Below are 26908 nucleotides of genomic sequence, written 5' to 3'. Positions count from 1 at the left end.
CCATATTATTTTATTGTACGATTTCCTCTCCAACACTTCACTGGCTAATTCAAAGTTTGGTTTATCGGTTACTGTTTAGCTATGTTAAACTGATCCTTTTTCTGATTGACTATTTGTTGTTGATTATATCTCTCTAAATAGAAGTTTTTAGCCTCGATTATTGTTTAATACAGTGTGACAGTATATAATCATACATCCTATGAAACTAAAACTGCGTTCTGACTTTATTCAGATTGAAGTGCAATTGTCTAGGTGCGACTTAGCTGTGTATGATAGATGTTCCCAATACCTCCGATCGAAAGAATCGGCATAAAACAGATTCAATAAAATAAAGTATACTCCAGCCTTCACTTCGTTTTATTTTTATTTAAACACATAAATATTGGTACAAGGAAGCACCAGATACATATGCGCCGCACAAATCTCGATTTGCGTGAGGGCTGTGATGCTGCCCAGGTGCCCAAACTGAACCAGGTGGTTTTCTTAGGTGGCCACACCCGGAGCCTTTGACCTATAGGTCTGATCCACAAGGCGATGGAGCATCGTGAGGAGATGCAGTCCCATGGTAGCCGGTGACCAACAATTGGTTCATACGCCATTTGTTACCTCAGGGTACTGGAGTCCATGTGCACCATTGGTTTGGAATCAGGATTTTCCAACTCCCCTAGGTGAACTCGCAGTGTCCACCAACCCGGTTAAAGCGTCGGACATTCACTTTTCGTCCTCTCAATTTCGTAAACAACAGTAATGTCACGAGAAGGCGGTGAGTAGGACTTCCCTGTCAGAAGCTATATATTCGCGTGGCCATGTAAGAGCATTCGGAGAGGGAGAGCGAACTCTCCCCACTCTCGGCTGTACCAGGGCATTTGGGGGCAAAACCTGGAAGCACTGGACGGCCATTTCGTTTTTATTATGGGACTCTTCAGCAGTGCGCATCCACGATCCCGCCTCGCGAGATTCAAACCCAAGACCTACCAGTCTCGAGCCAGAGCATTTAACCGATAGACCACTTCGTATAAAAGTTCAGATAGTCATGACTTATTAGGGGCATAATTGTGTTCCCAATAATTTATTTCCATAACACTAGTAACATTATGTTGAATATACGCTACTAGAAAGTATGGCTTAGTGATTAATTCAATTCTTTCAAGTAGTTGGTAACAGGTTTGTACCTTAATCTGCTTACTTTGATTTCGGAAACTGGGTATTATTACAACTAGCCCTCCAACCGTAGATAAAATCCCTAATACACAAAAATTTGTTGTTTATAAGTAAATTAAATATCGGTGAATTTCACCATCGGCTATATTTATTTGTTCTTTCTCATAGTCGAAAGAGTGAGTCAATTGAAGCTAGACCACCATGGAAAACATGAAAGCACTGGACGGCCGTTTCGTCCTATTGTGGGACTCCTCAGCAGTGCGCATCTACGATCCCGCATTCGCGAGATTCGAACCCAGGACCTACCAGTCTCGAGCCAGAGCCCCTAACCGATAGACCACTGAGCCGTTCGGCATCCAACGGTGTTAATGTCTAACTTCAACTGATCCACGAAGTTGAGCAACCGTTCTCCAATTGTCTTCAGTGAGTTTCTATCTCACAACAGACATGGTTTGAACTCCACTGGTCACTGCTTCTCATTAGAACTCCTGGATGTACTTCTCGAAGTCAGTCGCTAGTGAGCAAATGATTATATTAATTATCAGAAGGGGTTTTGTTGAGATTTAGACCACTTCAATTGACTCACGCTTTCAACTATGAAAATACTAAATCTCCACAAAACCCCTTCTGATAATTTATTTGTTCGTTACTTTCAATGATTTAAAATTTTCTTTTGCTCGTTTTCCAAAACAAATTGTAGATAATGAAAGATTTGGTGAACCGGACCAGTTCGCAGATGCCTAACACTTTTTGTAAAATAATTAATGTATTTTGTAATTAACCATTTAAAACGAATATATATCCTATTTTATTGAATATTGTTTTCTCCTTCAATAAGCACATAATGCCTAATTATTTTCAAAATTGAGGTAAACTAGGATCCATAGTTATAAGGTGAAACATTACGTAAACAAAAAAAAACCCGAGAAGCATCGAATGAGACTGAATTGGACTGAATTAATATCTGAAGTTTTCAACACAGTTGAGCGAACTAATTTATGTTTTCTTTTACCTTACATGCAAATGATCCCTTCATAAACAATTGTTATTTTGTACTGAATGGACTTCTCTGTTTCAGAGAGATCAAATCTTTAAAGATTAGTGACTGCGAATCGTACTGTGCTAGGGAACGTGTTAGGAAAGGAACGAACAGCTGCGCAGCAGTACTCTGCTTTCTGTAGATATTAGAATGCATAGTTTAATAAAAAAACCTCTTTCCCGGAATCTAATTACAGTTTCAATAATAAATGTTTCGAATTAATGTTATGTCTCTTGCTCCTGTCAGTTACCACGTGACGAAATCGTCAATCCGAATACCGACTTGTGCGACCTAACCAATGACGCGTTAACCAGCACGAGCAGCCTGAGCTCTTATTGGTTCTTCTCTCCTAGCTCTATCTGTTTGGGTTCAGAACACAATATTAGCTTCCACTGTATGAATCATGTATTTCAGACATCACACCATAAAATAATAATTGTACAAGATCAGGTCAAAAGTGGCTATGAGTGTGAGAAACTGATAGAATAGTAAATCGTATAATAATAGCCAATAGGTCAGTTGAAAGATTATGACAGAGGGAATATGCACTGTTTATGAACAGTTATCCATAATTTAATCTACTTCGGATACAGCGATCAATCTCTTCGAATATATTGCAACATGTTTCTTATGGAACAACGAAAACAGCAATCCCGGTATCGGTGTTGAAAAACACTATCTGAAGGAAATATTGCATTTCATAACGAGTTACCCTAAAAAACATTTGGTTGACCTTACTCATACTCTTCCCATCCAACAAGGGTTTCTTTTATTAGTTTAATGGGAATCTCAATTATTCACTCAATGGCAAACCACCAAAGTAGTTAAACACAGATTTGATTAAAGTAGATAAAGTTATAATTCTCACCTAGAAGTAGAGCATTTTTTTGTAGTTTATTCGTTAAATTTACACACGAGAACTCTGCTACAGAGTTACATGGTCGGTGATTTTGTTGTAATGTCCTTTCTATGCACCCCAGCTTATTAATGTTATTTTAAGTTGCATGTAGTTGCAGTTCTATCTTTTAGTACCCCTCATATATGTGTGTTTGATATTAACTAAAACATTAAAAATCTCATTATCTAGGCCTATCACACAAACAACGTAGAATGCGAGTCAGTATCAGTGGTCACATCATCACATTAGGAGAGGAAGTAACACTGTCAACTACAACAAACAAAGATAACGTAATTCGGAGAAAACAAACCAAGTTGAAGGATATGAAATGATACTACCCGAGATTCTCCACTTTGGAAACACAGAAATATATACTTTCGCTGAGCCTATGTGATTGTTTTAATATCAACTGATTTTGATCTTTAAAATATCTGAAGCGAGAAAGACAGTTGTGTAAATTTTCAAATTCATAAATAAGAATTTATTATTTACGGGATTTCATTCAGATTTGTTGACCGATTTGTTTTACGCCTGTCAGTTTGTGGTGTGGTCTACTTATATCCATATAAGTAGTATATGATGATGGTCAGACAAAGAATGCATTTTGGCAGAAGATCGATAGGGAACGAACAAGAATGAAGCGTAATCGGTACGAAAATGCATGAACAATGAAATCAGAGAAGACGGACTGATATTTGCAGAAGGAACAGTTAGGATTGAGACAATTGATTGTTATTTTGCAAATTAACTGTTTACTGTATGGTTACCAGAATTCAGTGAGGTCTATAATTTGTGCTTAAATACATTCGTTTGTTCCCACCCGTGTTCTCGTTCACAACAATGGGAGTAAGAGAGAGATCCAGAAAAATGATAACGCTCATAGTATGCAGGATATACTTTTTTGTATCAATACACATAGGATTAAGATGTTTATTTAGCAGCCGAATTCACCATAGTCTGTTACTCAATTCTTTTGAAAATATATTTGTGAGATTTTTATTAGAGGCATGACAAGTTTAGAATTTCAAATAGCTCATTAAAAAAAGTGACATGACACGATAGGGATATTGTAACTACATTGCATAAGCAATATCGATAACACGGTTATCAGTATTTAAATGAGAATATGTGATTACTTTTATTGTTGAAAGGGACCCTGACAAAAAATATAAGTGATGAAGCAAATTAACAGTTAAATAATCAGGTATGTATATGTACACTGCTGCACACACACACTTCTGGTTCTCACTTATCAGCTGCCGCTATCTGCGTTTACAGATCACATTGATATTCCCATTACGTGATTATTCCGGATACACATTATCTTGAATTATATCTATCATATTTGGAACTATTGGTTACTTTTTATAATTGTGGATTACGAGACCAAAACGCGAACACACACCCTACTGACAACTTAAGTAAAGTCCCACAATATTTTTCTTTGTGAGTATTTATACTTGTGTATAGCGGCAGCTGATAAAGTAAGAACGAGAAGTGTGTGTGCAGCAGTCTACCTATAAGCGAAAATCAGTGTGTCATGTGAGCAGAGAACAGAACGGTAAGGGGACGATCAAGGTCAAATCTAAACAAACAGTCAACAATAGTAATTATACAAATTACGTGAAACTATGGAAAGTGCAAATAATGACAAGGTTACTTATAAAGTAAGTTTGTATTAGCAATCTCCATAGTATTCATCATTGATAATCATCATGATTATAAAACTTAAGACGCACAGAGGAATATTTATCAAAAATCTATAGAGTAAAAACAAGGTATATGACGAAAAGTCTTTTTATAGTCGTTATCCATCAAATACGATTGTTTCCTGGTTTTACAATGTATACACTATTGTATTGTACTTCACACATCCCATCTAATCATCATCCTTTTTTGACTTATAACGAAATCATTTCCATTTGTTTCATAAAATATTTCAAGTATTTGGTTCAATAAATGAAAATCACAATTAAGGCAAATAAGCATACAAAGATTTCCCATTCTATTAGATCATCAACAACATAAAGAAGTAGTCAATTTATTGATTGATTGTAAATGAAAAAAAAACCAAAATACAAGTCATCATTATAAAAAGATGTACTGCACATGTCATTTAAGATATTTCTTCATTTAATCATAGATACAAGCTCAACAATCTTGTTTACGATATTTGTGGAGATCTTCTAAACAAAAAACAATGTTTGCAAAATTAGTTGCATATTGTGGAACATGATCATTAAAAAGTACTAATCATAATAATAACAACAACTGAGGATAGATGTATACACTAATCAATGACTATTTTTGATCAGAAGGGGTTTTGTGGAGATTTTATTATTTTTCATAGTTGAAATCATGAGTCAATTGAAGCTAGACCACCATTTTTGAAGTAATAGACCCATCCTTAGGCATTCATTGATAAAGAAATGTAGTATTCAATACGAGTAATAATAGAGATTAGAAAAACCAGAAAAGAAACGTATATTTATCACGTTTTCATTTAAATGTGACTAAATCATACATCATGCTAATCAAAGATAACTCTAACAAGTATTTGTTTTCCTGCTACAAACTTGTTCTCACCACATATGACAGTTTTTTTTAATAACACGAACGGTGTAAAACGATCTCCGTCTGTTTATATCAATGCATATATACATTGTTTGATTAAACGATGGACATCTACAGGCTTTACTTCGATAGCCCAATGACTGAGAAAGAGTATAAAGTGAATTTAAGTAAGTGTATTTAAACTAACAAACAAAACAACCTAATTCTAGATTATTCAAATTTGAGAGTTATAGCCTAAGCCTGCCCTTTATATTCAAAAAGCCAATAGTCAATCTTCTCTATTGATAACCAAATTACTTTGACGTGTTTCGCTATTTTGTAATTTAATTAGTTATAATCACAGCCTAATGAGTTTGATTGACTTTTTTTAAACCTCTTAAACTTTTTTGTAGTATTATGAAATAATCCTAAATTACTTTCGAATTGTAACTTTCAACACTTATGAAAGCTTGACAAATATCTAACAAATGGGATTTGTACAGATTGTAGTATTTTCAGTTTATATTATTAACAGACCTCACAAGAGCACTAGTGGGAAGCTGTTAGTACTACATAAATGGTTCGTCCTTCACAAATCTAAATTATTTATGCACGCCAGTTAGCCTTCATGGAGAAGCATAGGCTGTCCACTAGAAGTTCCCAAACTGTTCCATCATGAACACTCCTTTCCAGTTGTTTTAATTTCTATTCATCCTCATGATCCCTCCGTCAAATTCCCGACACAATGTGTTTATTGCTCTTTCTCTTTCCGTTTCCCTTCAGGGTTCTAAATTAGGGCTTACCCCGTGATGCAGTTTGATGAACTCCGCAAACTTCGTCCTGTCCACCTATAGTGCATTTACCCCATTTTCTCTACAACCAGAACTCACTTGTTCTCTCCCAACGTAGCTTGTTATTATTGACATCCGGTCAACGGATATTGATTATCTTGTGTAAACATCTGTTCACAAATATCTGCACATTATTGATGAAGGCTGTAGTAGTTCTCCATGTTTCACCACCCAACAATAGAACTGTCTTGACGTTTAGATTGAAAATCCTGACCTTCGTGTTGGCTTGCAGACAATCGTTCCATATGTCTACATGTTCTTCAATTGTGGGAATACTGCCCTTACTTTTTCAATCCTTGTATCCACATATGCATCTAGTCCTCATTGTTTATAAGTGATGCTGACCAGACATGCGAAAGTTTCCACCTCTTCCAGAGCATCCATCAATTGTAATTGTGTTCGTGCTTTGTTTTGTATTTCCTGATTTTGCTTCTTTCCTTGTGTATGTTGATGCCTACCGTTGCACATACTGCTACTACAGTGACTGTCTTCGCCTGTATTTGTTGGTGTGCGTAGGATAGAATCGTCTAGCTGCACCAAAGCGATCCATTGTGACGAAGTTACCATAAGGCTCTACTCTCCACTCAGTCAAATGCTTTCTTATAGTCAAGGACGTTGTAGTATTGTGGCTTGGCTTCGAAATAATTCCTTAAGTTTCGTTTATCAACCACCCTGATAATTGTTATCAAATAAATCCTAACGGTGTTGTTTACTATGGTTTGGGGTTGCTGACCATGTGCCCGTTATCTACTCATTTTTCGGTTTTTGTGTTGTGCTACTTATGTCGACATAAGTAGTACATGACGCTAGTCAGGAATAGAATGTCTGGTAGAAGGAGGTTGAGAAGACCGAGGAGGGAAGAACGGGAACAGAAAGCGATTGCTATGGAAATGCAGGAACAATGAAGTCTGAGACAATTAATGAACCATTTTTTAAATGAAGTACTGGAGTATGATTTTTCTGTTTTACCAAGTAACTGTAATTTTGTACTAAATAAAGTCGGTTGTCGTCACCTGTGTTCTCCTTCACTACATTAGCATCGGCAGTAACCCCAGCAGCGTTATAGGTAGAGTGATGCTAGCGCCGTGAGTAGCGCGTTACACAACAGAAGTAAGGTATCACAAATACACTACATTAATAATAATCATGTGCTCACTGGTGACTAGCTTCAAGATACAACTTTCAGGGTTCTGGTGAAAAACCGTGACCAGTGGAGTCCCATCGGTGTCAGGTGTGAGACACTTATTCACTGCAGACAATTGACGGAGGTTGCACAATATCCTAAACCAGTTGTAGTCATCAACGCTGTTGGATGCTACCTCAATGATCTAAAGGTTTAGCGTCAGCACATGTAACCGAAATCCATGAGTTCGATGCCGGAGTGGGCAGTTGAAAATGCGGACTCCGATACTAGGACGAAACGGTCTCCCACTGATTTCAGATTCTTACTTGTAGTCGATTCAGTTGAGATCGGTTCATGATTTAGACTGTAAAGAAATTTAACTCTGAACTGTTTGTACTTTCCAAACACATCGTTTATTGTTTAACAATTAGTTTCTTCGAATCCCAATATGTCTCAGTAATTTCAGCACAGTAAAACTTACTAGTTTATTTGTAAGTGAAGAGAGAGTAAAGAAACATAATGAGTTCTGTAATTAATGAAGTTCTTGTCTTATTTAAATTTGCAAAGGGAACCAAATGTATGAAAATAACAGTAGTGATACACACACATGATTATCATTACAGCATACAGTAGAAATAAAGACATTTATAAGGAATGAAGTACTGTCTATGGGCTGGAAAACGTTTTGCTGACACGCCTTCTAGTTCATATTTCAATATTTAGTAAAGAAGTTTAGTTGAACGGATCATGTGGAGCTTAGTTTAATTTGTATTCGTCACATGCTGATTTCATTTGAACTGTCAGTGAAAAGCAACGGACATTGATACAGTAACTGAGATAGATTTGTTACAAATACAACTTAGAAATTCAGGAAATAAGTCAAGTTTTAAGGTAATAGTCAGAATTTTATTAATCATCCTGTGAGAGAATATCAATAAACAACATAGAAGATATCAAATCTATTATACGAGCCACAATTAAACATCAATTTTGTAAACTGCACATAGCCACATAAATACAATAGGCAAACAAATAAACACCATAGAGCTATGATTATAAAACACATGTTGAAACAAAAGAATAAAATATGCTTAAGCAAAAGTCACATTCAACATTGATATGAAGCAAAGGAAATGGACAACGACGATAAACAAATAGTAATAGCTAAGACATAAATATCACTAGCATTCCTCCTAAGGAACAGTATAATTGTAAAAGAATTTATTGGAATTTAGGATCACATACTTGTGTGTGTGTGTGTTTACCCACTATTTCAAGTTGTAAATGCAACATAAACAATAATTAAAATGAAAATAAAATCAGGAGTACTTCATTTAATTAATTAATGATGATAATAATAATCCCGTTATTTAATTAATGTTTAATTTTTTTATTTAAACACATTAATATTGGTACAAAGGGGCGCCAGATATATATGCGCCACACAAATCTTATTTAATTTATGTAAGGGCTGTGATACTGCTCGGGTGCCCAAACTGAAACAGGTGGTTTTCTCAGGGAGCCACACCCGGAGCCTTTGACCTAAAGGTCTGACCCACAAGGTAGTGGAGCATTGTGAGGAGATGCAGTCCCATGGTAAACGGTGACCAACGACTGATTCATACGCCATTTGTTCCTTCAGGATACTGGAGTCCATGTGCACCATTGGTTTGGAATCAGGGTTTTCCAACTCCCCTAGGTGGACTCGCCTTGTCCACCAACCCGGTTAAAGAGCCGGACATTCGCTTTTCGTCCTCTCAATTTCGTAAACAACAGTAATGTCACGAGAAGGCAGTGAGTAGGACTTCCCTGGTAGAGGCTATATACGCGTGGCCATATGAAAGCATTTCGAGAGGGAGAGCGGACTCTCCCCACTCTCGGCCGTACCAGGGCATTTGGTGTACATTAGAAATCATTATGTTCCATTGAAAATGAAGAGAACTGTACAACTAAGAAATTCAGCTTCTTCAACATGTCAATACGTTCAATATATCAGAGAGCCTAAAAATTACCACATTAGTTTACATCAACTTATACAATTGAATACAATAACTCTTATTATGTTCTTAAGTCATAAATTGTATGATGAAAGGATATTTTAGTAAAAGTATACTATACTGACGACTTTGGGTGACTGACCTATTAACCAATCAGAAAACAATAACTAGTTTAGTTATAAAACAATGAAAAGTAATAAAATTACAGTGGAATAATACTTTTGATATGATTGATTAACCCTTACACGTTTAATTATTCACTATAGCAAAAGAAAATAGTCAAGTTTACATATTGGGAGTTGGGCTAATGTTACGCGTTTAGATTATAATACTATAGGGCTTTCGTCACTAGCTGACTTCAACCATAACGCAGTGAAGCTTCGCCACCTTTTTGTCTATACACTTAAGAAAGCTAAGTGTGAGATTAAATGTCAGCAGTTAGAATAAGAGAGTATTACCTAACTACACAAATAACCTTACTAATACATTAAACCACATTGAATAATCCAATAAACAGCACATATCAGAACCAGGGCCAGACATTTCTCGTAATTTAGCATAATCATTATGTCATATTCAATGTTTGATTGAATACTAGATATCTTTTTCTCAATTTCAAGGATATTAAAAACCAAATACTGCTAAATCTCACTTAGCTAATAATAAACATATAAGCCATATGGGGATTTTTTGTGGAGATTTTATATATATATGGTTGATATCATGAGTCAATTGAAGCTAGATCACCGTGGAAAACCTGGAAGCTCTGGACGGCCGTTTCGTCCTATTGTGGGACTCCTCAGCTATATTTTACTGCACCTTCCGTTTCACGCAAAAATTTAAGAGGCGCTATCTTATATTTGATTAGCTGACTCAAGGAGGTTAGTATAGCATACTTTTACCTGTATTTTTACTATATATAGCTACTTTAAAATAACCAGTTTTACAGGGTTCGTACATGTATTGCATTTACGAGTGTAGGTTAAATAAATTGAATTCTTAAAGGTTTTATTGTTCAATTTCCAACAGATAAAGGATATAAAATTCCTGGTTTGAACTCCCTCCACACCAAAAAACAGTTTAAATTTACAATAACATTGGCTATTAGTAGTCAAATTTATGAGAAAAAAATAGTTAGTTATAGGTGTTTAGCTTTTATGACAAGAAATTGATTTAAAAGCTTTCTATTCCCCCCCATTACCATCCCTTTTGTTAAACAGACTACCTAATTGAGGTTCAGGTGATTATCGTAACCAAGAGTTGGAGACTTTGGGTGAAATAGTTCAAAATTATTCATTCTTTGTCTTTCCCATAAATCTTAAATTTGTAAATTTCTTGTTTTATTTAATTCCACTAATTTATATTTTCTCCAATCGCATGTTAGATTCATGATTTTTCCTATTACCGCTAACACTGTTACTAATTCTATCCTCTCTGAAATTTGTACCGATAATTTTATCCCGCTGTGCTCATGAGGTATCCCAACTTGCGTTGACGTACATGTTCCAGGCTATACGTTGCGTTTGACCGACTAACTGACTATTTTACACTGGATTTTTAAACTTGATTATTTGACTTGAACAATACATTGAAGTAGATTACAAATTTACAGAGTTTATATTTATGTAACATTATGTTTTCCAATGTGAAAACATGAATCCATTTGTTAGGTAGTCAAAAAAATGACACTTACTAAGTTAATTTTTTTTTAGAAAAAAAGCAACCATAAACTGAAAAGTAAAACTAAAGTGACTGTCGAACAACCTAAACTAGGAGTGAAACGCAAATCTAATGTCAATCAACTCCGCTAGATTTAACACCTACTTAGTGTATCAGCCAATTTGATGTACGATGAACACCATAAATGGGTGTTTATTTATTTGTAATTGTGGTTCAATTATCAGATATTTATATACCGTGCACTAAAACGACGCTTTTGATGATTAGGGTTACAACACTGATTTCTGCTGTGATCTTGCCTACGCCAACAATAAGAATTCTATGAAATCAGTCAATGTACAGAGTAAAGTTCGACTCCCTACTCGAAATCTTCACCTGCCTCAAAACTACCAATCAGAACACTAGAAAAGCCATCTCAGTACCGTGTAGAATTCGGATTTAACAACTCATATAAAAAAGTTTGTATAAAATACACGACCATGATGTACTATAAATGATTAGTTGCTATGTGTACGTACCAAAGATATTTTTGGTATTAAATGACTAAAGATAGTAGACAGAATACCCTGGACCTAGGTTTCTTGTTAGTCGGCAGTCGTGGCTCAAATCTTCAGAGAACTGATTATTCATATAGGATTCAAACTTGTGCAATCCGGCTTCACAGCCCCAGGCACTACCATCGAGCTATTCGAGAAGCAACTAACCTCCCTGAACAAGTTTAGAGGTTCTCTTTATTGACGAGTGCCAACTAGCGTAGAACCCAGTTCCAGGGTGTTTCTGTCAACGACCCCCGACCATCTAACATCAAAACATAATGCACATAACTTTGAGTCACTTAAAGTATTGTTCCCGCTGCAACGTGACTGATGAAATTCGGCTAGCAATAAAGAACTAGACAAACACAATATTGGTCACTATTCGGTGAAAAATCAATGTACATCTGTGGTATAAATCTACGTATTAGGTTTAAAATCAATGAAAAATAATGTACTACAGGCGAAAGATTTGGTAACAGTTAACTAATAAAACGAAAACTTACAATTAGGATAATCTAAAAATACTATAAGCCCAATGCTTACTAAACAAACATTAAAAATACATAGACTGATTCACGAGAGAACTTTCAAATTTTCATTTATTTGCCCGGTAGTAATAACCTCACAATTTGATAGTTGAACTTTACAACCAATTATTCATATAGCTGTATTAAAAACTATTTAAAAAGAAACTTACTTTGTACTTGCTGAAGATGTCCGTCGTCGGTGCAGATTTGAACTATTCCAAAATAATACACTTGGTCTATGTTCAGTGATGTCAATATTTGCTAACGAACCAACAAATTTATCAGCTCCTTCTGATGCGTCCAAATTTGCTTCTGCAGCACCGCCTTCAGTTGTCATTTTTGTCCAATCTGGTAGTATAATGTCTGTGGTGTTCCAGTATGCATCGCGTACAAGATCAGGATGCTCATGATGCATTCCATCGACAATTAAATAAGAAACCTACTCAAAAGATTTCCGAAAAAGCGCTGTATCTAGTCAATCTAAGCTACGATTAGCCAGCGAGAAAAGACAGATATAATATTGTCCCACATATAATTTACTTATATTTTAATGTAAAGAATTTCATCCTACAGTCAGCTACACAACGTAGAATCTAGTAAATATATCCTTTCGTTCAAGTTACTACACCACATAGACACAGACGGATTTCAGAGTAGTATAAGTAGTAGTATCAGTAGTAATATCAGTGGTAGTAGAAAAAACTAGGTATAAAAGATATGATTTAAGGAAATATGGGTCAGTGGAGTTTAAAAACCATGAGATTATTTACAAACTTATTTATTTGAACACATAAATACTAGCACAAAGGGGCATCGGATAAATATGCGCCATACGAGTCACTTGATTTGTGGGTGCGCTATGGTACTGCCCGGGTGCCCAGACCGAACCAGGTGGGTTTCTTGGGAGGCCACACCCCGAGCCTTTGACCAAAAGGTCTGACCCACAAGGCAGTGGAACAACGTAAGGAGATGCAGTCCCATGGTCGCCGGTCACCAACGATTTGTTCATACGCCATTTGTTTCTTCAGGGTACTGGAGCCCATGTGCACCATTGGTTTGGAATTAGTAGTTTCCAACTCCCCTAGGTGAATCCCCCATATCCACCAAACCCGGTTAAAGCGTCAGACATCCGCGTTTTGTCCTCACAATTTCTTAAACAACAGTAATGCCACAAGAAGGTAATGAGTAGGACTTCCCTGGTAGAGGCTATACATGTGTGGCCATGTGAGAGCATTTCGAGAGGGAGAGCGGACTCTCCCCACTCTCGGCCGTACCAGGGCATTTGGTGTACACTAGAAATCATTATGTTCCATTGAAAATGAAAAGAACCGTACAACTAAGAAATTGGGTTGTCAACAATTTTTAAATATTGTCATAGACACAGTCAATGTTGTTATCAATGAATGAACGAAAGAGAAGAAAAATGCAATCTCCACTTTGTCGATCACTTGTATCATAGTTAATCAAAGGAATATTGTAAAAACACTTCTTAAGTATTAGTTGTAAAGATCATATTTCGTCTACTTTTTTTCCATATATCAATCAGGTTTGAAAAGTTGATTTTTGTTGACATCCCTATACACGTGTAGAATCCTTTTATTTGATGTGATCTATTTTTTGTTAATTACCTTGTCTAATAATTGCTCTTTTTAGAGAAGAAAAAATTGACTCTGATGTCGTCTACAAATAGATCTCCTTGAAAATTGACAATGCCAACAAAGAATGTAAAATCAGGAGAGAGAGAGAGAGAGAGAAGCTAATCAATGATAAACCATATGATAAATTGAATCACTCTATGTTGAAGAAACATACCATGTGATCATAGTGATTTAAAGTTATGTTTTCGTTACTACGACGTTTTATCTAAGTAGTTTGTAGAGGTAATTTTTTTCAACTCAAGTACTGGTAATTCATTTCTCGTAGGAAATAAACTGTGTTGTTTTTTCGAACTATTGGGGAAAATGTCGGTATGTTGAGTAATCAGGACGAAACCACTTGCGAATTGCTTCATTTCCATTTTTTTTAATTTGAACTTGTATTTTTTCGGGCCATTCATCCTTCTTTTTTTACTACGATTATATAAGTTATTATGTTACTGAATCGTAGCTCTTTTGGTATATTATCTTTTCATCTATATTTAAGGCCATTGTACATCAATTATACGCTTGTGTTGCTTCCAATTATTTGTTGATAAAAGAGAGGTGTCATGATGGTTAAGATATCCAGTTTTCTACCACTAAGTTGTAAGTCTGGATCTCGCTCCATCTAATCTAGTTTGGTCAACCGGATAGTATCACTAGCTCTCATACCAGAAGTGTGGCTAAAAATACGAGTATACAAATCTCTACCTTGTAAATAAATTAATAAACTAAGATAAAGAAGAAAGACTAATCACTCTATGAGTTAAATTATCCACAAGACGATAAGGAAGTGGTGAATAGCAAGCACCTTAGCAGTTCTTCAGGTCAACCCTGGTTTTCGGTTTTAGAGTCCCACATAGGTTGGATGATGCATAACACTTTGTTTGAACTAATTAAGCTTATCAGAAGGGGGTTTTGTGGTGATTTTAGTAATTTATAGTTGAATTCATGAGTCAATTGAAGCTGCTGAGGAGTCCCACACTAGGAGGAAACGGCCGTCTAGCGCTTTCAGGTTTTCCATGGTGGTCTAGCTTCAATCGACTCATGGATTCAACTATATAATTAAATTTAATCATACTATGAAAACTGGATAAATAACTATAGGATAACCTTTCTATTGATTAGTTTAACCTCACTTATGTATGATAATAAGCATGGTAGTGCGACTCAGATACCATGTCACTATTCTGAAGTTTACATCTTAAGTTTCAAACATTCACAACATAGCACAATATTTATCTAATCCTCCTAGTGCGTAATTGCCTCAATTACAACATAGTTGACTATATCTTCCATGTTTTCCCATAAGAAATTTCAAAAAATCCAATTTAATTAAGTTAGTAATTAGTAGCATCAACAAAAAGGTGTGCTGTTCTATTTAGAACTCGTCAACCAGATGTACCAGAATCTCATTAATAATGTTTACTATGCAGCTTGTGGTCCCCATACACTTAGGCCTGTTACCCCAAGGGGAGGAGAAGACGCCGCCTAACAACATTCTCCAACCAAATGTCTGGAACAGTAATTTCCAGCTGTTTTCAGTTTCAATTCGTTCTTTTGATTCCCACCTCCGATTCCCCACACAATGTGTTCATTGCTTTTCCTCTTTTCCCTTTCCCTTCAGGACTCCAAATTAGGGTTTATCCCGTGCTGCAGCTTGATCAGCTCCGCAATCTTCGTCCTGTCCACCATAGCGCATTTCCCCCATTTTCTCTACAATCAGAGCTCACTTCTTCCCTCCCAAAATAGCTTGTTATTATTGACATCCGGACAACGGATATTGATTATCTTGTGTAAACATCTGTTCATAAATACCTGCATATTATTGATGAAGCCTGGAGTAGTTCTCCACGTTTCAGCTTCCGACAATAGAACTGTCTTGACGTTTAGATTGAGAATTCTCACCTTCGTGTTGGCTTGCAGACAATCGTTCCATATGTCTACATGTTCTTCAATTGTGGGAATACTGCCCTTACTTTTTCAATCCTTGTATCCACATATGCATCTAGTCCTCATTGTTTATAAGTGATGCTGACCAGACATGCGAAAGTTTCCACCTCTTCCAGAGCATCCATCAATTGTAATTGTGTTCGTGCTTTGTTTTGTATTTCCTGATTTTGCTTCTTTCCTTGTGTATGTTGATGCCTACCGTTGCACATACTGCTACTACAGTGACTGTCTTCGCCTGTATTTGTTGGTGTGCGTAGGATAGAATCGTCTAGCTGCACCAAAGCGATCCATTGTGACGAAGTTACCATAAGGCTCTACTCTCCACTCAGTGATTGCTCAACAATGATCTATAGTGTCGCAATTCGCTCGATGCGCTACTGATCCTCACGGAATCCAATTCCTTGATTTCAAAGTTAGGTGTCTGTTGAATTTTTCATCTGATTCAACAACATTCTGTTGAAAACGTTTCCTGATGCTGGTAGTAGTGTGATGACTCTAGTTGTCACACTTTCCCACATCTTATTTCTTTCGTATCTTAATGAGGTATCCTTCTTTACAGTCTGTCGGCACTTGTTCTTCCTCACAAGTCTTTCTAAATAGAACGTGGAGCGTGTAAGCAGTTACTTCTATGCCTGACTTCAGTGTTTCAACTCGTGTGTTATCTAGTCCTGATGCTTTCTCACTCTTGCTATGTCTAATATTCATGTTGGTTTCTTCGAGCGTTGATCGGGTGGCATTCATAGGGATGGCAGTGTGTGATGCTTCGACGTCTAGTGAGTTCAGCGGAGCTGGTCTATTCAAGAGTTATTCAAAGTGTTCTTCGCACCTGTTCCTCTGTTCCTGAATCTCAGTGATTGGTTTGTTTTCTGTGTTCTTGACTGGTCGCTTTGGTTCACTGTATTTCCCTACCACTTTCTTCCTTGTGCTATATGTTTGTCTCATATTTCGTTCACTCGAATCTTTTTCCACTACCATTGCCAGATCTTACACGTATTTCTGCTTGTCAGATCTAATATTCCTCTTCACTCTCTTGTTTGCTTCTCTGTATTCGGCCTGTGACTTGACCTTCTCTATTCGTGTTCCACTGTTATTAATTGCTGTCTTCCTGTTCTTCCTTTCTTGAATCTTGCTCAGGGTTTTGATAGAGATCCATTCCTTATGATGATGCTTGTTGATGTCGAGAACGTCCTGACACATTTAAGTTAGTACTTGTTTGATCTCTTTCCAGTTGTTGTCTATGGTAGTTTCCTCTTATTTGAGTAGATCGTGTAAGGCTTGGAACCTGGTGTTGAGAACTATTTTGAATTCCTTAAGTTTGTATGTCGAATGGAGGCTGCATTAAATTTTTGTAATGACGTCCCCACTGTTCATTGCTTTAAAAGTTAATGTACTACTATCTAACTAAACTATTGAATCACAAGACCTACTGAACTTGTTGAAAGAGTTATGAAATTTCTTATTAAATAATGCTTTCTTATGTGTTGATCATTTGAAAGACTACACTTTAGAAAACCACTTCGATTAAATTTTCTGACATTTTGTGACTCGATAGAAAACGATTTTTGAAGAGAATAAATAAATAGATATGATTATCTGAATATGATTATCTGAGAGAGATGATTTATGGGGCAGATTGATTCAACCTAACCATAAATTCTTATCGTTTATACTTTTCATTTTGTATTCATATGCATTCTATTTTGTAAAGGCAAAATATAGATAAAAGTCCATTGATGTGTCGTTTTTTTTCTTCATTAAGATGAATGCATAATACAATTCTAATTTACCTTAGATTTTCATAGAAACTTATTAAAACATGCAAACATATATGATTACTAATAAGAAAAATGAAGAATAATCTAGTATAGGTCATTAGTTAGCATGATATACATGAAGTACAATCTTGTGCATCTCTCTACATTAATATTATTCAGCTGATTACATGATTTTATGACAATGTAGTGAGATAATGATGTTTTTTTGTTTTGTTTTTTTAGGTTACTGTTAAAAGCTATTCTACAGTTCTCTATCTTACCTCATATATATAAAGTATTTATTAATAAGTGTAAAACAAGGTATAGTAAAATTATTTAAATAATATTTTTTCTATAATTGAAATCATGAGTCAATTGAAGCTAGACCATCATCGAAAACCTGGAAGCACTGGACGGCCGTTTCATCCTATTGTGAGACTTGTCAGCAGTGCACATCCACGATCCCGCGTCGTGAGATTCGAACCCAGGACCTATCAGTCTTGCGCCGGAGCACTTAACCGACAAACCACTGAGCCGGCATTCGATGGCGTTAATGTTTAACTTCAACCAATCCACGAAGTTGAGCAACCATTCACCAATTGTCTTCAGTGGGTTCCTATCTCGCAACAGACGTGGTTGAATTCCACTGGTCACTGCTTTCCACTAGAACTCCAGGAAATATCTCTTGAAGTCAGTCACTAATGAGCATATGACTATTATTGTCAGAAGGGGTTTTGTGGAGATTTCAGTATTTTCATAGTTGAAATCATGAGTCAATTGAAGCTAGACCATCATGGAAAACCGGGAAGCACTAGAAGGCCATTTCGTCATATTGTGGGACTCCTCAGCAATGCGCATTCACGATCCCGCGTCGTGAGATTCGAACCCAGGACCTATCAGTCTTGCGCGCTAGCACTTAACCGATAGACCACTGAGCCAGCATCCAACGGTGTTAATGTCTAACTTCAACCAATCCACAAAATTGAGCTTCAATTGACTCATGATTTCAATTATAGAAAAAAATTACTAAGATCTCCACAAAACCCCCCTTCTGATATTTAAATAAGACTTAGTATTAGTAAACAATTAAATATAGAAAATATCGATAACAATACCAAGGTTGTACTTGATAGTTTCAAGTAAACTAAGCATTGAATAGAAAATCTAATAATTATAAAATAATTCTAGCTTAGTTATATCCCAACAAGTAGAAATTTGTACTTCTGATGTTTCGTGATTTAATGTGAAGTCACTTTTTTCCCAGTAAACAAATAAATAACCGAAATAAACTGACACAAGTTCAAATAGTATAGAAGTTTAAATCCACGTAAAATTGTATCTACAAACTGGGTTGAATCGGTTGTGATGCGTTCCACATTGAAGAGGCTTCTCGTGACAAGAAACACTTAAGCTATACAAAAAGACCTCTTAATAATCCTGTAGAGTTTAAAAATTAAATCACCAGTAGAAGTACATGTTCTATTCAATAACCACCAAGTCAATATTAAAAAAATCAATAATTCAAAAAGGTTTTTTCAACTATAAAGAGAGGAGAAAAGTCGAAGCGTTTCGTATAATGCTAAATCCCTCTACCCTCAATAGGAAAGAACTGACTGTTCATCCGAATTGGACTATTTATCCAGAACAAAGACTTGCTCGCACCTCTTCTTGGTGCCCTGAAGTTAGTTAACCTTGTTCATGAGCTAAACCAGGAAGCCAGGTAATGATCGGATTGACCACTTACTCTACTTAAACCAGTGAAGATCGGGTTAATCATTCACTCTGTCTTAATATCTGATTAATAGAATGGAGTGTGATGTATGAATAAGCGTGAAAGGCAGAATTGAAGAATTGGCCTTTTGGTGCCTGGGTGATAGATATGCGCCAGATAAATCATTCGATTGGTGTGAGGTCAGGGATATTACCTGGGCGCTAAAACAGAAGCAGGTGCTGTGAAACAGCTGAACAAATTGGATAACCTGCTGATTATTGCTACGGTTCCTCGATTTGACATGACAACTACTTCCAGCCACTTTATAAACGTATCCACGGCATTTACATACATTTTCACTGTACTGAATCAGGAAAGTTTATATGAAATCTTTAGCCATGTGTTGTCAGGGCTAAGTGGTGGTCGAGACTAACTCTTCGTGGGAGTTTTAGCATCTGGGGAATCAGGAGTAGTTCTGGCACTTTTCTTCAAACATAACTTTAAACTTCTATGCTTGGTTGGGATATGAGCATCTTGCGCGGTTTACCTCGACATAACCATTGTGACAGAAGTTGATACAGACTAGATGGAGAGCGTACATAGGGACTGATTACACTTAAGAGGAGCCATTAAAATCCTTAATAAAGTTGCTTAGTACTTTACATAACTTCATACCTATAAACAGAGTTTTTGAGGCTTCTTACAACTTTTTGGCTAATGTTTGTTTATTTCAGTGAATTACGAATATGACAAGATACATAAATCCCTAACGCACGAAATTTCACAAAGCCTGAGTAACGATTCCAAAAACTGATGATCAAACCATGTTTACGAGTTTGAAACAGAATCCGAATCTGGCAACTCCCAGAAGCTGTTTCAACACATCTGAGCAACCAAAAACCTAATGTCAGTGAAACAATCTGAGTTGAATATCACGCAAGATAATAATCTTCAATCAAATCTTGGATACGGAACGAAGCAGTCTACCATATTTTTAGATTACTAAGTTGGAATTTAGTGGTTTCGGTTTTTAAATTTAATCGCATCTAGTCTGATACGCTTAAGTGTTACAGTACTTCAATCTCTTCATGCAGCATATCGCCCAAAAAAATAAAGGTCCCACGAACATATTATTGTTGTTCATTCACTGGAACTGTCTATATTTTATGTCATTAGTGATATATGGAAATGAATCCTGTTTTTTTACACTATGGTAATCTCTAAAGATCATCTTGAATAATACTCAACTGATGTCGATGACTCACTACTATAATCGTAACTTATATTGAAACATTCGAAGAGGAAATTTAAATACATATATATATCACATTAAAATGAATTATAACTAACCAAACAAAATAACTTACTTGTAGATTTCTTTCAATTAAATATTCAATTTCAAAATCATCGACATCTTCACCAAAGGGATTAATTAATGATTCTGCAACCTATTAGTAAAAATATAAACTAAAAGTCGAATGATGTTATAAAATAATCAAGTTGGATACAAATATACTGTAGAGTTAAGAATATCGGAATCAAAAAAGAAACTGTTCTTTTATTAAATTTAAAAAAAAACTTTAAAATGAGTGACATTTCCGCAAATGCCCTGGTACAGCCGAGAGTGGGGAGAGTTCGCTCTCCCTCTCGAAATGCTCTCACATGGACACGCGTATAAAGCCTCTGACAGGAAAGTCCCAATCACTACCATCTTGTGGCATCACTGTTGTTTACGAAATTCACAGGACGAAAAGCGAATGTCCGACGCTTTAACCGGGTTGGTGGACACGGAAAGTTCACCTAGAGGAGTTGAAAAACCTTGATTCCAAACCAATGGTGCACATGGGCTCCAGTACCCTGAAGGAACAAATGGCATATGAACCAATTATTGGTCACTGTCTACTATGGGACTGCATCTCCTCACGACGCTCCATTGCCTTGTGGGTCAGACCTTTAGGTCAAAGGCTCCGGGTGTGGCCCCCTAAGAAAACCATCTGGTTCGGTCTGGGCACCCGAGCAGTATCACAGCCCTCACACAACTCAAATGAGGTTTGTGCGGCGCATATATATCTGGTGCCCCTTTGTACCAATATTCGTGTTTAAATAAACAAATAAAAATGAGAAACCTTGAAAAGATACCTCACTATAAACAGAGTACCTAAAACTTTGATTATTGGTAAAAGAAACTCTATTTTGATATCATAAAGTGAAAATGACAGTGTAAAACATCGTAAATGTTTATTGGGTTGTGATACTAAGGGTCATTATTCTTTAGCTATTTGTTCATAGTGAAACCTAAAACTCGAATCACTTTATTAGTAAATTTAATGAGTAACATCTAAAATGGTATCGTAAAAATAATAAAAATGAATCACAATCTGTATAAATGGCGTTTTAATACAACTTAGAAACTCTATTTAGTCAAGTTATACATATGATATATACATATAACAATAATAATAGTGATGTTTCAGAACGAAGAATGAAGGAACGATAACTCCAGAAACTATTTGATGGACCAACCTCAGTCCTAAATATCAATGGAAAGATTAAAACAAACAATATAAAATGAATTAAAACTTTACCCCATTGCACAAGCTAATGGCTATCTGGACTCAGTAGCTAAGTGAATAACGAGATAGCATTTGAAGCGAAGGGTACTGGGTTCGAGTCCCGGAGTGGACATTGACTTTGGGATTCAGGTAAGTTCAGCTGACAAGTCCAAAACAGAACGAAATTCTACTGCTAGTCACCACCCATCTCTGCCTATACTTTACGGATTTTTATTGACTAAGTAACTGAATTATGATGTTTCTGTTTCTTCAACTCATTAACTATTACGATACAGCTTATTGTTTCCAGTTTGCTGCTAATTAAACACTTACAGATTGCTCTATTTATGGACCTTTTTATCATAATTGTGTATAATCGTGGTTTTTTTATTTTATGGTACGATGAGATTTGGTATTTCTGTATATAAACCCACGTGTGCTCGAAATATGTAATAGAAGCCGACTGCTGATTAGCCATTGGACTCATGGCAGCGGATAGAACAAAGCTTGTGGGTTCCAAACCAGTAAGAGCTTAGCTTGCATCGACTCGAGGTTAACTGTGAACGTCAAGTCTAGGATATTATGGTACAGAAGAAATAGTAGACATAGAATACAAAACAGTTATAATCAGAATTCTGATAAGTAACGTTTGAACGTGGTATCAATCAATGTCTAATAATATAAAATATGGAACTAACCTTCAGCCATCCAATATAGAAGAAGAAACGTAGTAAACCGAAAATTGGTACATAAATATCAACATCATGACCTTCATATTTTTTCGATGGGTCTAAATACTGCCATGCAAGCAAACATGTACCAAAATATCCATATACAGCAATTGTTACAGTCTAAAAATTGAGGGGGTGATAAGAAATGAGTAGCAATATAATGACAGCACAGTAACGAAAAGAGATTACAGTGAAAATTTTTTAACAAAAACAGCAACGAGTATTTGTGTACAAACACAATTAGAAATGAAAGTAACCATATAAACAAGTATACATGTAATATTACAACCACATAGTTAGATTTGGTTAAGTCACCTTAAAGGTGTCATAGCACTGTTTAAGCTGTAGACTACAACAATGCATATAAAAGAACGTTATTGATGTCAATTAGATCTTCATCAGGTTTTACTTGAATGATACAGTAATACTTGTATGTTTAAATATGCAATCTATCTCATTGTTACCGTTGTCTCAAAAACTAGCTTGATTGGTTTAGTGTATTTTTTATATATGCATATAAACATATTACTGCATATTAGAGAAAAGCCAGATGAAGATCCAGTTAGAAACAGTATTGTTCACTTATATGTGTTGTTCTTATTTTTACAATAGGAATTTTGTATAGTTTAAGCTGTAGATGTTGGTAGGTAAATACGAATTATAAGATTTCCAATTGTTAATATTCAACACCAAGGCAACAAAAGGAAAAACAAGTTCGTTGATCGTCGTAAGAGGAGATTACAAACGAGTACTTCTGGAAAGTAATAACTTTTAACCACTTAGTTATCTTTTCTTTTACTTTATCCCGGTTTGATCAGTCAAGGAATATATTATCACACTTCACATATGAAAGTGTTTGATTTAAGAAGTAGATTGGGCTAATTCATTCATATCATACCGACTCTGTATTTTTATATCCGTCTATCGATTAAGGGACGAGTATACTGCGCGGCAGTTCGCTCTGTTCTACTTTACAACTGTGAAACATGGCCATTAAGAGTAGAAGATACTCGTAAGTTACTAGTATTTGACCACATATGTCTTAGAAATATTGCTCGCATCTGTTGGGATCACCGGGTAAATAATAATGAGGTTAGACACAGGGTATTAGGGAATTATGGTAAATCAGTTGATGAGGTCATGAACCTTCATCGACTGAGATGGTTGGGCCATATGTTACGTATCCCTGAACGCCGATTACCACGACGCGCTATGCTGACTAGTGTAGGGGATGGTTGGAAAAGTTAGGGGCGGACAAACTAAAACGTGGCATCAGAACTTGAAGTCACTAACTTCTAGTCTGAGCCATGTTATTTTATTTATTTTTATTTGAACACATAAATATTGGTACAAAGAGGCACCGAATACATATGCGCCACACAAATCTCATTTGATTTGTGTGACGGCTGTGATACTGCCCAGGTGCCCAAACTAAAGCAGGTGGTTTTTTTAGGGGCCACACCCGGAGCCTTTGACCTAAAGGTCTAACCCAAAAGGCAGTGGAGCATTGTGAGAAGATGCAGTCCCATGGTAGCCGGTAACCAACGATTGATTCATACGCCATCTGTTCCTTCAGGATAATGGAGCCCATGTGCACCATTGGTTTGGAATCAGGGTTTCCCAACTCCCCTAGGTGGACTTTCCGTGTCCATCAACCTGGTTAAAGCGCCATACATTCGCTTTTCGTCCTGTGAATTTCGTAAACAACAGTGATGCCACGAGAAGGCAGTTAGTAGAACTTCTATGTCAAAGGCTATATACGCGTGGCCATGTGAGAGCATTTCGAGAGGAAGAGCGGACTCTCCCCACTCTCTGCTGTACCAGGGCATTTGGGGGCTCTGAGCCATGTTGGTAGATGCAGACTACCCGGTTGGGGTTCGCGTGATTACTGTAACTAATGGTTGGAGACCCTGTGTGACATGGCTCAGAACCAATCACAATGGCGTAGGTGTATATCATCTTTGTCTTCCCTTAAACTATGAAATTAAAATTGCTTCATTTCTTTGTTTCTGTACTATATCCTTATATACAATCTTTCTTCTATATATTACTACCATTGAAGTAACTACTATGAATTCGGTGTTCATCTTGTTGTGCTAACTAGGTATGACAACTTGGACCGATGCATATGCGTGTGCCTGGTCCTACGTTGTAGCTGACTGACTGAGTGACTCTGTATTTCATAAGTTTAGTTTGTTGAGTCAATGTGTTTAAAAAAAACTTTTCCCAAAACATTTCATATCAAACTTTCAATATTAACCTGTCAATTGAATTTGATTACAAAAGCGAATTAGTCTATATATACATATAATCTCTGATGTTACAAAAAGCCATAAAATATATTGAAAATCACAATTTCTATGAATGATTAGCGAAGTAAGTAAGCATCACTTATTGTCACAATAAACATTAAGCAATCAATATGATAATGATGAATAACAAATTCATAGTTGTTAAGTGTAATAAATTCTATTTGAAAGCGGAGCTTTGATTGATAAAAAAAAAAGAATTAAAGTGTTGTAAACGTTTGCAAAACATTAACTTTTTTTTCATATACTAAATCACATCCCATTGTGTATACCAATTTACATGTATGTGCGGAAACATAGGGAGGAGCAATCGTGATCTGCAAATAAGGGTGGCGGAACATATACTAAATCATATTAATCTATAGAATTTCTAAGCTAAAGAAGAAATGCAACATTAGTATTGAGTCTAGTTTTATAACAAATTATCTTGACTTAATGATAAAGTGATCTAAGCAATTGAGTTCTAAGTCATAGGTTTGAGCCTCAGCTAGCGTACTCTGATTTGAGCAGCTAGATAGTATCACTACCGATAACATTAAAATGTAGCTCAAAACCAGATACACAAAGCAATTATGTAAAATAAAGTATATTAAATCAAAAGTGATTATTGTCAAAGGGTTAAGCAAGACCATGGATCAATTGAAATTAAACATTAAAACCGTTGAACACTAGCTCAGTGGTTTAGAGGTTAAGCGTTCATGTGTGAGATCGAAGGTCGTGGGTTCGAGTCCCGTGTGTGGGGTCGTGGATGTGCGCTGCTGATAAGTCCCATATTAGAACGAAACGGTAGTCTGGTGCTTCCAGGTTCTCAATGGGGGTCTAGCTTAGATAAACTCGTGATTTTAACTGCGAAAATACTAAAATCTCCACAAACCCACGTACTGAAAAGAAATAATAAACATGAACTCCAATATGATGACCAAGGTATTAATTGATTGAAGTGCGAATGGCCTACATGAATTGATTTTCTTCAATCGCCAATAACATATGATTATATTTTTAGGAATAATCATATGACAATTTTTATCAATTCAATGCGATAATTGCTCAGCATACTATTCATTAATTTTAGTGTAGTATTTATTTAGTATAATCAGTCAGTCAGTCACAACGTAGAACTTCGTACGTACGTACATCAGTTCGAGTTGCCATACCACATTAGCACAGAGATGCAGTTGTCGATTCAAATCCCATAGTGGTAGAAGTAGTAGGAGTATAATCAGAAATCCAAAAGATTAGGGGTTTCAAGAAATTATTGAAGGAGTATAGTACAGTGAAATAAATTTGGAAAGAGAAAAAGATAAAGACATGAGGAATTCAGAAGATTAGAATTTGGTAGAACACAAAGAGTGGATGCATCTTCGCCATTGCAAACGATTTTGAGCCATGTCATTCAAGGTCTCTAACCATCGGTTGCTGTCATCTCGCGAATCCCAACCAGGTAGTCTACACCTACCAACATGGCCCAGTCCACTTGTCAGTGACTTCATTGATTTGTGCCATGTTTTGGTCTGGCCACCCCTAGCTTTCTTCCAACCTACTCCTACACCATGAAACATTGCACGTCGGGGCAGTCGGTGGTCGGGCATACGTAACACATGTCCCAGCCATCTCAACTGATGAAGTTTCACTACTTCATCAATCGATTTGCCATCCCTACCTAGTACTCGTTTCCTAACAACTGCATTACTTACCCGGTGGTCCCAGGATATACGAGCAATGCTTCGAAGACACCTATGATCGAACACTAGTAGCCTACGAATATCCTCTACTCTTATTGGCCATGTTTCACTGCCATAGAGTAGGACGGAGCGAACTGCTGCACAGTAAACCCGTCCTTTGGTTGCTAGACGGATATCTCGCCTACGCCATAAATGACGCAAGTTGGCGAAAGCT

At 36.3% G+C, this 26908-nt stretch overlaps 1 protein-coding gene and 1 non-coding gene across 2 annotated transcripts in view; one reads left to right on the top strand and one right to left on the bottom strand.

The window, feature by feature from the left end:
• Positions 1 to 4760: 4760 nt before the first annotated feature.
• The window catches only part of Smp_131460 (bestrophin-related), a 35007-nt gene continuing 12859 nt past the window's right edge, over positions 4761 to 26908 (bottom strand). The window contains exons 5-8 of the mRNA XM_018790290.1: positions 22671 to 22823; positions 20788 to 20868; positions 12536 to 12804; positions 4761 to 5284 (exon numbers count right to left, since the gene is read on the bottom strand). Coding sequence (XP_018655648.1) covers positions 5263 to 5284; positions 12536 to 12804; positions 20788 to 20868; positions 22671 to 22823 — 525 coding nt within the window. The 3' untranslated portion in view covers positions 4761 to 5262. The remainder of the gene's footprint in view (positions 5285 to 12535; positions 12805 to 20787; positions 20869 to 22670; positions 22824 to 26908) is intronic.
• On the top strand, positions 25676 to 25754 carry Smp_tRNA_01284_Pseudo_CAT.1.1. Its single transcript has one exon. It is a non-coding gene (tRNA).

Source organism: Schistosoma mansoni, chromosome W (genome assembly GCF_000237925.1).
Source record: "Schistosoma mansoni strain Puerto Rico chromosome W, complete genome".
Classification (NCBI taxonomy): Eukaryota; Metazoa; Platyhelminthes; class Trematoda; order Strigeidida; family Schistosomatidae; genus Schistosoma; species Schistosoma mansoni.
This window is presented reverse-complemented; position numbering and strand designations above follow the sequence as displayed.